The sequence below is a fragment of a genome, unplaced genomic scaffold, assembly GCF_019419815.1.
Source record: "Pyrus x bretschneideri cultivar Hongxiangsu unplaced genomic scaffold, Pyrus_bretschneideri_v1 Contig16, whole genome shotgun sequence".
Lineage (NCBI taxonomy): Eukaryota > Viridiplantae > Streptophyta > Magnoliopsida > Rosales > Rosaceae > Pyrus > Pyrus x bretschneideri.
In genome coordinates this window covers 7,144,957-7,156,072 of record NW_025999457.1, presented here as the reverse complement: position 1 = coordinate 7,156,072, position 11,116 = coordinate 7,144,957, and the positions used below count along the sequence as shown (strand labels likewise).

Below are 11,116 nucleotides of genomic sequence, written 5' to 3'. Positions count from 1 at the left end.
AGATGTTTTTTATGCCCAAGTTTTCATCAGACCTGATTGTTATGTAAATTTCTGGAAAGAGTTTCTTTTTGAATTACCTCCTCTCTTTGCCGAAAAGGTACGCAAATGGAGTAATGAACAAATTTGGTGGCGTCATACCTTTTTATAGATACACTTATGGTGAATTAACCAGTGGAATCTGTGATGAAGGATTTAACACTTGTAGCGACATTAAGCTTAAGAAACAACTGGAAGAGCAAAGGGCTTTCGGAAAGAAATAAGTAGTTGATTTTTGTGAACAATTTGGTTTCAAACCCATTAAAAAAATCCTCTGTTAAAAAAATAAAAAAAAAAAAAAAGAAAAGAAGAAGGTTATAAAAAATCCTATAAAAGAGAAGAAGTTGATTATCGTCCAAGAAAGCTTTACAGGACTTTTAGAAAGAAAAAAAAAAAATTATCTATTCTAAATTTGCAGGGGAATTGGCATTGTTCATTGCTACAGTCAATTGTTTGTCCTTTGATTTCATCTTATTTACCAGAAACCCATGAGATTTGGGCTGGGTTTGAAGGGTAATTATTACAACTTAGAAGGATAATTTTGTCAACAGGGTTTAGGACGGATTACCCCTTCATTTCACCTTATTTACAAGAAACCCATCAGGTTTGGGCTGTGTTGGTAGGGTAATTATTAGAACTTAGAAGGGTAACTTTGTCCATTGGCCCATCACTTCGTTCTATCTTCGGCACAGGCAAAGCCATGCCGATCCTGGCATGGGCAAGTGAGAGGGCGACAGTGAGAGAAAGTGAGAGTGACAGTGAGAGAAAGAGAGATTTCAAGGATTGGTAGTTTTCCTCTCATCTCTGTCACACTCAACCTCTCTCTAACCCTTTCTTTTTCACTCTCTTTCAGACTCTCCCTTTCTCCCAACTCTCCATCTCTCTCAACTTTAGTCCTAACCCTAATTTGTTCTTTCATTCCTCAATTTTCTCCATCTAAGCAACGAAAAATCGAACTGGGTTTTCAAATTATTGATGCACAGGGATTCACGGACAGAGAAAGGAGAGAGAGAGTTGATTGAGGGAGTTGGTGAGTATGGGCTTGCACAGAAGGAAGAACGCAGAAAGAGAGAGAGGGAAAGAGAGAGGGAGAGAGACAAAGAGAGATTGTGGAAAGAGGAGGATGACGAAAATTGAGGAGGAACCCATGTCTGCAAAAAGTGAGTAAGTACTGAACCAAAGCTTATTTTCTTTAATGTATTTGTGATTTCTTTGTAGGACGCTACTGCAACACTCAAGTCCGTTTAGAAAACAGAGAGCGCACGACTTAAGGATCTCGGGCCCAAGGTAAAATGTAATAATCTCTGACTCCCTTTACTGATGTACGCTTGCATGCACTAAATTTGTGAATTTTACTTATGCATGTGCATTCTCTGTCCCAAAAAGTTTTTGGATCCGAAGCGGTCAGGATGCTATGTTAGGAAGGTTAATTTTGTCCTATGGGTTTGGGATGGATTGGGATGGGTCTAAGTGGCTGTCATTCGATGAGGGTTTGGTGAATGAGAGCCATGCCGCCTTTGAACAGAAGGAGAGGGAGGGAGTAGTAGGTCGTGTTTTATCGTCTTCGCTGCACCATTAGTTTGATTGCCTATCCCTAAGTATTTAAGTCGTGTTTTATACTTTTTCTTTTTTTCTGGAAGATGACTTCTGAATCCTATATTAATGAGATGCTTAATCTTCAATCCTGCTTAGTAGCAGCGATCACCGCCTGTTTAATGAAAGGTACAAGTGAAACGGTTGTTAATATTTGGGAACCAACAGAGCTCTCCTTATTTTGGGGGTTTGTTTCTGTTTTTGGCAGAAGAACGATTTGGAGCAAGTGACTCACAAAGTTAAACTTCGATATCGAAATTAATGGAAACCCATTGGTATGATTTCTTCATCTGAAATTTTTGATTGCCTAATTGGTTGTTTCATCAATTAATTGTGTGCAAACGTATATGTGTAATTTTTTTATTTCTTCCAATTAAATGGTAAGATCAAATTAAGCTAAGAACTTTGGGTTTTGTAAATGTTGTGTAATTAAATTATTCATATTATCAATTAATTTTGAGCAAACATTTTTGGATAGTTAATTTCCTTCAATATTTGATAATAATTCAATTAAAGCTGAGAACTTTGTATTTTGTTCATCACCTGCCATAGATTTTACTTGGCTGAGAAAATGTAGTTTCCTTGATATTATTCATGTTTTGTTTTCTTTCAGAATGCATTGTAATGGGTCTCTTTGGAAAAATAGTTCTTAACACCAATTGTGAGGTTTGTTCTTATATGGTACATGACTATTTTTATATTTCTTTTACACGGTTGTTAGTATTTGTAGTTGTGATTGGTGTTGTCCTACATGTTTGAATTTGGATAGTCTAGGGTTTCTGATGAGTTTTCTTTTTGTGGTTAAGCCTGGATTTCCCGAGAAAGTGAGAGATTGGATGGAAAACAAACAATGCCTGGATTTCCTCTTTGTACTACCTGTTTGGCTGTTTCTTAAAATTAAATCGTAGCAAGTATAAATCAACTCTCTCTGTTTGTGGGTTTGGATGGAATCTGTATTTCCTTCTTGCATTTTAATTCTTATCATGTGTTTGGTTTATAAGAAAATGTGATAATCAGGAGGGTAAAGCGAGGGATTGGATGGAAAACAAACAATGCCTGGATTTCCTCTTTGTACTACATGTTTGGCTATTTCTTAAAATTAAATTGTAGCAAGTATAAATCAACTCTCTGTCTTTGTGGGTTTGGATGGAATCTGTATTTCCTTCTTGCATCTTAATTCTTATCATGTGTTTAGTTTATGAGAAAATGTGATGATCAGGAGGGTGTGATATTTCTTATTAGAGAAATCTTTACTTAGCAATCAAACAGGATATTATTGTTTCCAAAATATTCTCTGAATTTTCATGGGTTATTAGGTGAATATGTGACCGTAGTGATTTGAAAGAACTTGAATGTGTGACTAACTTTGATGAATTCTAAACTTGCCGACATTCTTTCCGGCAATGACAAGGATCGTGGGAACGCTTGGTCCAAAATCACAATCGGTTGAAACAATCTCCGATTGCTTGAAGGTAGGAATGTCTGGTATTGCTCACCTGCTATGTTTAATTTTCATTGTTCATATGCCTGATTATGCTTTTTATTTTTGCCATCTCCCTTCATCTATAATACTTCAGGAAAAGGATAATAAACATTGTCTGAGACTTATGTACCTCTGTTTTGGTTGTACAATTCGTTGGAATAAGTTAAAGGTAAGGGTCACCAAATCATACTATTTCTTGGCTGAACACGATGAAGCAAATTCTCTTCATTTACATTCTTGCATTTAAATTTGCAAGTCAGTTTATCGTAAATAATATTCAATTTTTGTTGTTTTCAATTCTACTAAGTTGCAGTTTTATCATCTATTTGTAAAATCCATTTAGACTCACAATTTTTTTGTGTGGTAAAACTTAAATTGAAGCATTATGTATATCCAAGATTGAAGGAGAAATTTAAGTTAAATTAGATGGACACCCAATACTAGGGGTGATGTTGGCAGGGTTGTAACCATATCAGTAGTTGATTTCATAAATTAAGTGAAATACAAGACTAACCCAACATGTATCATAAAATAATGTGGAATTACTTTTTTCTCTCTCAGTACTCAATAAATCATTCCTCGCTTGGCCAAAAACGATAGATTGTCCCTCATGATGTGCTTTCCATGTTTGAATGTTTTGTTCATTTAGTTTCAAGTGTTTTCTTTTTGTGTATGAGAACATCTTAGTAATTCATTGTTTTTTCTTTCCTCTAGGTGGTACAATACTTCTATCGATGATGGTCATTATTTTTCAAAGAATGCTATCGAATTTCAAGATTGAAAATTGCTGGCTTTCAATCTTTTTGAACAAGTTACCTTTGTAAGGTATCAAAACTATAATTTTTCTATAGCAAATAAAATTCTTTCCTTCACTATGGTAATTTTGTTTAGATTAGCTTCTGTAACTTAGGAATAATGAATGTCACAATTGATAATAAGTTGATACTTTGTTCGGAGCTTAAATTGTAGATCTGTGCAAGATATCCATATATGGATCAATGCTACAGACTCTTCTCAACCTATGGACCTCAAATTTTAGTGCGTCTTCCATCATTTGTCATACCTCACTATGTATGCAGCTATTACATTTGCAATCATATTAATTCCTTGAAAACAATATTTATATTTCTCAGTAAACTGCTAAATTTGGAATATACTATCGTTTCCTTGCTGGTACATCGAAATGAAAATATGAAAAGTAGTCTTAATCCCGCCTAAGGGTGTTGCAGGCCGATTTGATGCTACGAGGCACTTCGTTTAGGTTTATCTGAAGGAGAGAGGTGTTGGGTGTCTGAGACAAGGGGTTTCAGGGATTAGATTTGGGTGGGATTTCAAGGATTAGGTTTTGGTGGGATTTGACAGATTAGGTTTGGGTTTTTGTTTGTGTGATTGGCAGAGAGATGAGGCGGGGTCCAAAATAGGATTAGGAGATTTGGTTTAGCGTTTGTAGAGTCAGAGATAAGGGGTGTCCAAGAGAGATGTTGGAGGATTTAGGCGAGGGATTTCAAGGATTTAGTTTAGAACTAGCAATGCTACCCGCGCGATGCTGCGGGTTTTTAAATAGCATATAGCATGTAGAAAGTTATTTTTACAACTCTGCCTAACTCAAGAAATAGATAAAAGTTTGTTTCTCACCGAAATATACGAATTTGAATCTTAGTGGTGAAACACAGAAAAAAAACATAACAGTTCTATGAATTGTATAGAGAGAAATGGTCACAACAATTTTAGCCTATTACATTTATGGTTCAAGTTTTGAACAAATAATTAGTTTATCGGCAAGGATTGGATATAAAGAAACATAACAGTTCTATGAATTGTAAAGGAGCAAATATGATGAAAGACATACCAAGATTTGATGGTCATATGTTGAGAAAAGTTCACATCGCTGATTGACGTATGGTATTTTCAATAGATGAACGGTCGAAGTTGCAAGAAAAAAAAAGAATCAATTTATGAGCAGTTGGAAGAATCATTATTTGTTAAAAAGGTGTTGATTCAAATATAAACAAATGAAACTAATTGTAAAAGAAAGGCTTATCGAATGTTGCTCTAAATTGAGTTCAGAATGAGTGTAGTTGTGGAAATTCTGTGCAACACTATGTTGAAGACATGTAAAAAGTAGATCACAGAATATTTACATCACCGTAAACAAAGATGTTGGAAGTGGTTTATATATAAAATATTAAATTTGTACAATCTAGATACAAAAGATTAAAACCTATTTCTTTACAGATAGACAAAAAAAAAAAAACATAAAGTGATTGATTGGATTCTACCACTTGCATCTACCTCTCAAGTGGAACCAGCATGTTTACATGGCAGCCAAATATTATCAATATTGTTTGATACATATTAACAAAAAACGGTTACTGCGTTTCAGTATCGGAGATGAGTTTTGGCACTGCATCGTTCATCCTTAAGCAAGCAAGCTAGGGAAAAGAAAGAAAATAATACAGTTAGATGGATATTAAATATATATCAAAATAAATGTAGAGCTAAAAAAGAAGCCATGTTTAAAATATAGCAACCTAGTTGGTTTTTTCAGGAGTGGTACCAAGTTTTCCGCTAGTTGGTGACGATTTCGTTTTGAGCAACTTTGTTGGAACTTCATCAAACTCCCTTGGATCCGCCTCTGAAACTTCTTCCATTTCTCATTGTTGGTGAAAAGAGTCCTCTTGATTGATTCCCTCTTCCTTTTATTCGATTGTTCAGTAGTTTCAGCACTTGAAGTAGAAGACTAAACCGTCGTGGAAGACCTTGTGATTTCTCTTGGCAAAGGCAGTGGAGTTGCTGGTTGCATGGTTGTATCGTCGGTTACATTGTGAATGAGGACATTGCTTGGATTGATATTATTTCTTCTATTTCCAAACCGCAGATGGAAAACTTTCTTTTGCCCGATTAGTCTAAGAAATTCATTTGGTAATTGCTGATGGTCCACCAATGTCTGATTCAGAACCAAATCTTTGCAGCTCATGCCAAAAAGTTTTTCACCACATTTTCCAATTATCAAAGCATCAATCTCATTGGTTTCATCTTCGAGTATCAGATTGACCTTATACCTACATTTAAAAACCTAATGTAAGATCACAATGAAATATCCAAAACAAAAACAACCATGAGAAATTTAGGTGTTTAAAAAAATATCAATAGTGAGATTGAAAAATTACATACCATTGACAGAGCGAAAAATTAATTGATTCTAAACTGAAAAGCGCAAAGTAAAAAAAATTCAACTCATGGTATACATAGTAACAAAATTGCAGCACAACATGTTAAATATTACCAAGGTGTTGGAATTTGATTTGGGTGTTTTTGACAAATTAGCTGTGCAGTTGTTGGGTCCTTATGCATTTGTTTTACACAAATGGGGCAGGCACTATACCACCAATCGTAACGTGTGTCAAAATGCTTCACAGATGCTTTACATAGAAATGTCTCATCTTGTAATATATTTTGTCATATATGTGTGAAACTGACAACAATCATATGCATTCTTTTTATTGAATGTGTGAAATCACAGTTGCAAAATTTTAAGGGAACATTAAAAGGGATAATCAAGTTTTAAACCTTGTACAAATCTGGATCCAAGAAAGCCAATTCATTAATTGTAACTTTTTTCGCAGTCTGTAGAAGTTTAGCTTCATTTGCCTGGTCTGAAGACGGAGGCAATATTTTTGGAAATTCTTTGCAGTTGGAAAACCTGCATGATTGAAAAGATCACATTGTTTGAACAATATAGAAATAGCATATGTTTTCATTCAAGAATAATAGATATATCATTCTTTTGTTCCAAAAATTAGAAATATACTTACACTGACTTGTAGGAATTCACTTTCGGGATGTCTGGATCAATGAAAAAAAGTGATGAACCGGTACTGTTTAAGACAATCTTTCCTGCACATTGAAATCATGGCAGAAAAAAGGTGATGAAACACAAATCATGACGGATACAGTTTAAAATTTGTTTTAATAGCTGCATCATTGTATCACAAAAAGTAATTAAAAAAAAAAAAAAAAGGGTACGCATGGCATACAGATGATATTTTTTGTGAAAATTTTAATAAACTGATAACAAAATTAATTGGGACATGCAGTGGATTCCTAAGTGAGTGTTCGATTGAGAATATAGTTTTAGTTATTTTGTAATTGTCAGTCGAGACTATCAATAGCTTAATCAACTAAATATATAAAACTGGAGAAAGTAGAAAATAAGTAGAAGTATGACAAACAACAATCATTGAGCACCAATATATTCAGATAGCTGCAAATTGACTGGTTAGAAAGGGTGGCAATGTAGAATGACTAATTGTAACAAATAAATATAATAAAATCCAACAATGGTTAAACACCAAAAGAATTTAAATGACTTAGTATAGACAGAGAACAAAATAAGGATGCAAAAGATTAATTTTAAATTAAATGAAATACCTAGGTAGCGTCTGACTTTTAAACTTGTGAAAACAACCACGACTGGCAGCGAAAATGCCTCTATTGACAAAGAAGAAAAAGCTTCACCAATGTCTGCCCATAACGTAACCGTGAGTTCTTCTTTTCTGTAGATCAAAAAACTCGCAAGTAAAAATTTAAATTTTTACAACAGCAAAGGAACAAAGACAGAAGACAATTTAGGCTAATAACAATAAAAGGTGAAAAATGACCTTATATTCTGAATGTGCACATCACATTTGTATGCAACCCTCTGATTAATCTGTTTTTCTTCCAAGGACTGTACGGCTCTTATACAACCGATAACATCTTATAATTTAAAACATAAATATAAGCACATTGTTAAATACTACTTTAGAAAATAAATACCAACGCGTTTGAATGGATTTATATGCATAGACATGTTAACAGTACCTGTAAGGATGTCAACCCTGTCCAAGCGAGGGTAAAGTGTGTTGTAATCTTGTAGAAAGAACCGATGGCGAGGGATGGGTGGAAACACACTGGCCAATTTTTTAAATTTTGTTACCGCATTAAACAAAACTTGAGTTTCATGCGGGACTACTTTGTATTGTCCCCTGATTTTACTGGTACGGAAATCAATGATTTCATAGCATCCACCAGCTTCAATCTTCGCAACCATAACATTATACTCAACATTTAATGTGGTCGCCTCAATGGCATCTTGCTTCACAATTTTTCATGCCAAGACAGAGAAGGAAAAAAAGTTACAAAAGTAATTAAAAAATAAATAAAAATATAGATTATACCATCAATAACACAAAGAACAACACACTTATCAAATTGTTAGCATGAGGAAAAAGAATTATTGAAAATAGTTAAATTATTTTAATCAACACTTGAAAAGAAATGTATGAATGCCAAAAAATTTAAGAAAAAAAATGTAACACCATGAAAAAAAGGTAAGAAAATAAAAAAATTCATAAAAAAAGGTAAGAAAACACTGATCTGTTCATTTTGTGTAACACGGCATACTTAAATTTTATTCCCCAACATCTAAAAAATAGGGGTAGAAAAATATTTTCTGGCCAGTTAATTATTAGTATTACCGTCTTTGATTAAAATAATGAATCAATAATCTCACCATTTCATCAACTAATATACAGTTCAAAGCTGTATATTTTTGAACAGTGCCTGGGATTGTCGATTTCCATATCTTGCATATTCGGATTTTGATTTTTTTTGCTTTCGTGTATGGTTTTAACTGATGAATAGGAGTTGGCTGTGTGTTTTCCATTTATCCTGCAACAATGAAATTTACATAATATGCCACAAATTTATCCAAAAGCATAAAAAAACACTGAAAGGAAAACTGAAATCATTTGTTATTTGTCCATCCATGTTTGGGAGGAAAAATTTAACAGCTTAATTAATAACCAAAAGTAATAACAATTAGAATAGAGAACCTATAAAGTTAGAATTCAATTAAAAAAAAAAGATCTAAAACCCACACCTGAACAGATTCCTAAGACGAATCAGTCAAGAATTGGTTTTAATTTAGTCATTTATGTCCAGACAATCTTCCCAGCACACAGGAAAGACAGTCTGACACTGGTTGAGTGCATCAGTTTGCAAATGATGACCTTATAAATTCAAAGAATTCCTTATGCATACATATGGTTGGTGGGAATTAATTTTAATAATCTTGTCATGTAATACTATGTAGCTAATTGTTGGTGTAACCTGATTTACTTGTATGTATCAGTACGTATAACGTGATTGTGCATAATATGTATAAAGATTTTGAGATGGAAGTTGCATGCTTCTAAGTCAAAGGTATCTGCACGAAGGGTGAATAGAGGTTTCATTGGCTTCAAGAGCTTGCCATTTTGTGTTTGCTAAAAATAAAATGAGAATCAAACGACACAGTCATACTTAGAATGTCAACACAGAAAATGACAGAGTCATACTTAGAATCCCAACACAGAAAGAAAAACCCTACTATTCTATAAGTCTCACCCCCATAAAAAATCGAAAGGAAATAGTTAGCTCTAAACCTTCAAAATCGGTAAACCCAAATTCAAACAAAAAACCTAACTCTAAAAACAAAATTAAAAACAAAAAAGGGCAACCAATTGGAAACCTTCAAAATCAACTAAACCCAAATTTAAACAAAAGACGTAAATCTAAATACAAAATTAACAAAAAAATAAGGCAACAAAAAAGACACAACTAACCAGAAAACAACAAGACTTGAAATGCCAAGAAGGCGGTGTGCGAAGCGCTAGAGCAAGGATAAGAAGATGAAGACAGAAAACTGAAAACAAAACAAAAAGAGGCGAGAGAGAAGCAAAAAAACGAAAGGAAAAAGTAAACAAAGAAAGGAGTGAAAACGAAACAAAAAGAGTAAAAATCCTCTGAACAGAAATACTGCTGATGATCAACACGTGGACAGCATCTACTGAAAAAGCAGAACAAAACGCCAAAAAAAAAAAAAAAAAAAAAAAAAGAAAAAGACCAGAGACGGAGGAATGAGATATGCGCTGGCAGCAAGGACAAATGAGAGAGCAAACGTGCGGGAAAGAAAAAAAAATTAGAAAAGAAAAGCTGAAAAGCCGAATGCAAGAGATGATCAACACGTGTCTGCCCGCGCAGTATATATATATGTAATTTTTTTTTTCCTTGCACTTCACATTATGACCTCACACTTTCAGATTAGACTATCTTCTCTTATATATATATATATATATATATATATATATATATATATATTTGCGACTTTGCATTTATTAGACTCACACTTTCATATTAAACTATCTTTTCTTATATATATATATATATATATATATATATATATATATTTCTGTGACTTTGCATTTATTAGCCCTTTTTCGAGGAATGAGCCTTCGTTACTACCACCACGCAACTGCAATGGCATCCCTGATTTCTGTCTTTTTCTTAAATGGAAGGGAACGGTTGTCCATCAATTTTCTTAGTATGCTAAAAAAATATTAGAAAACAAAAGCCAAACACACCAAACCAGTTTTTCATATTTTTTAATCAATTTTTTTTTTCTCTCTAACCAATATCTTTATCATTTTACATAACTGTGGCATCTGTCTTTTGTGGTATCCTGTCCTCTGTCTTTTCAAGAATGGGTCTTCTCATTTATTATCTCATTTATTATCTAACATATTACTGTTAATACACAGTAAAATTGTCAGAAGTTAAACCCGGCACATGGTTTGTGGCACCAAAAAAATATAAAAAATTACAAAGACCCACAAATGATGGACAGGTGGATAGAATGGGCAAACCCGATGAATCACTGTGCGAAATGGAAAAAAGCACATTGCAACGGCACCAGAAAGGGGAAAGGGCAAAATGGCCAACTCACTGCACAATTCCAAAAAAGGGCAAAAAATTGCTCAGCAAGCAAGGGACAAAACCGGGTGGGCACTGTTAATGAACAGTGCCAATCCACCGGCTTTTAGTATATATAGAATAAATAATATAATATAATTTGTCTTTCAGGGAAAGGAGGAGGATTCTAGGTTGGACAAAGCAAGGAGCAGGGAGAAAAAGGAGGGTGCC

General features: G+C 33.9%; 1 protein-coding gene and 2 long non-coding RNA genes across 3 annotated transcripts; 1 reads left to right on the top strand and 2 right to left on the bottom strand.

Moving 5' to 3' along the window:
- The first annotated feature begins 791 nt into the window (after positions 1-791).
- LOC103967003 lies at positions 792-4,130 on the top strand. The gene is made up of 4 exons (XR_007257234.1): positions 792-1,330; positions 1,838-1,904; positions 2,243-3,101; positions 3,827-4,130. It is a non-coding gene; the product is annotated as an uncharacterized LOC103967003 (long non-coding RNA).
- A 1,722-nt stretch (positions 4,131-5,852) lies between these two features.
- On the bottom strand, positions 5,853-6,537 carry LOC125475783. The gene is made up of 3 exons (XM_048581154.1): positions 6,399-6,537; positions 6,287-6,319; positions 5,853-6,174 (listed from the first exon to the last, which is right to left on the bottom strand). Exons 1-3 carry the CDS (start codon positions 6,464-6,466, stop codon positions 5,853-5,855), a joined length of 423 nt encoding a protein of 140 aa, XP_048437111.1. The 5' UTR covers positions 6,467-6,537.
- A 1,051-nt stretch (positions 6,538-7,588) lies between these two features.
- LOC125475843 lies at positions 7,589-8,202 on the bottom strand. The gene is made up of 3 exons (XR_007257235.1): positions 7,976-8,202; positions 7,774-7,870; positions 7,589-7,668 (listed from the first exon to the last, which is right to left on the bottom strand). It is a non-coding gene; the product is annotated as an uncharacterized LOC125475843 (long non-coding RNA).
- Positions 8,203-11,116: the final 2,914 nt, after the last annotated feature.

Excerpts from the sequence above, each read along its gene's own strand:
- LOC125475783 (XM_048581154.1), bottom strand. The coding sequence starts at position 6,466 with ATGCATAAGGACCCAACAACTGCACAGCTAATTTGTCAAAAACACCCA. Across the intron at positions 6,320-6,398 it reads AATCAAATTCCAACACCTTG|TTTAGAATCAATTAATTTTT; the intron begins GTAATATTTAAC and ends TGCGCTTTTCAG. Across the intron at positions 6,175-6,286 it reads AATTTTTCGCTCTGTCAATG|GTATAAGGTCAATCTGATAC; the intron begins GTATGTAATTTT and ends TTTTAAATGTAG.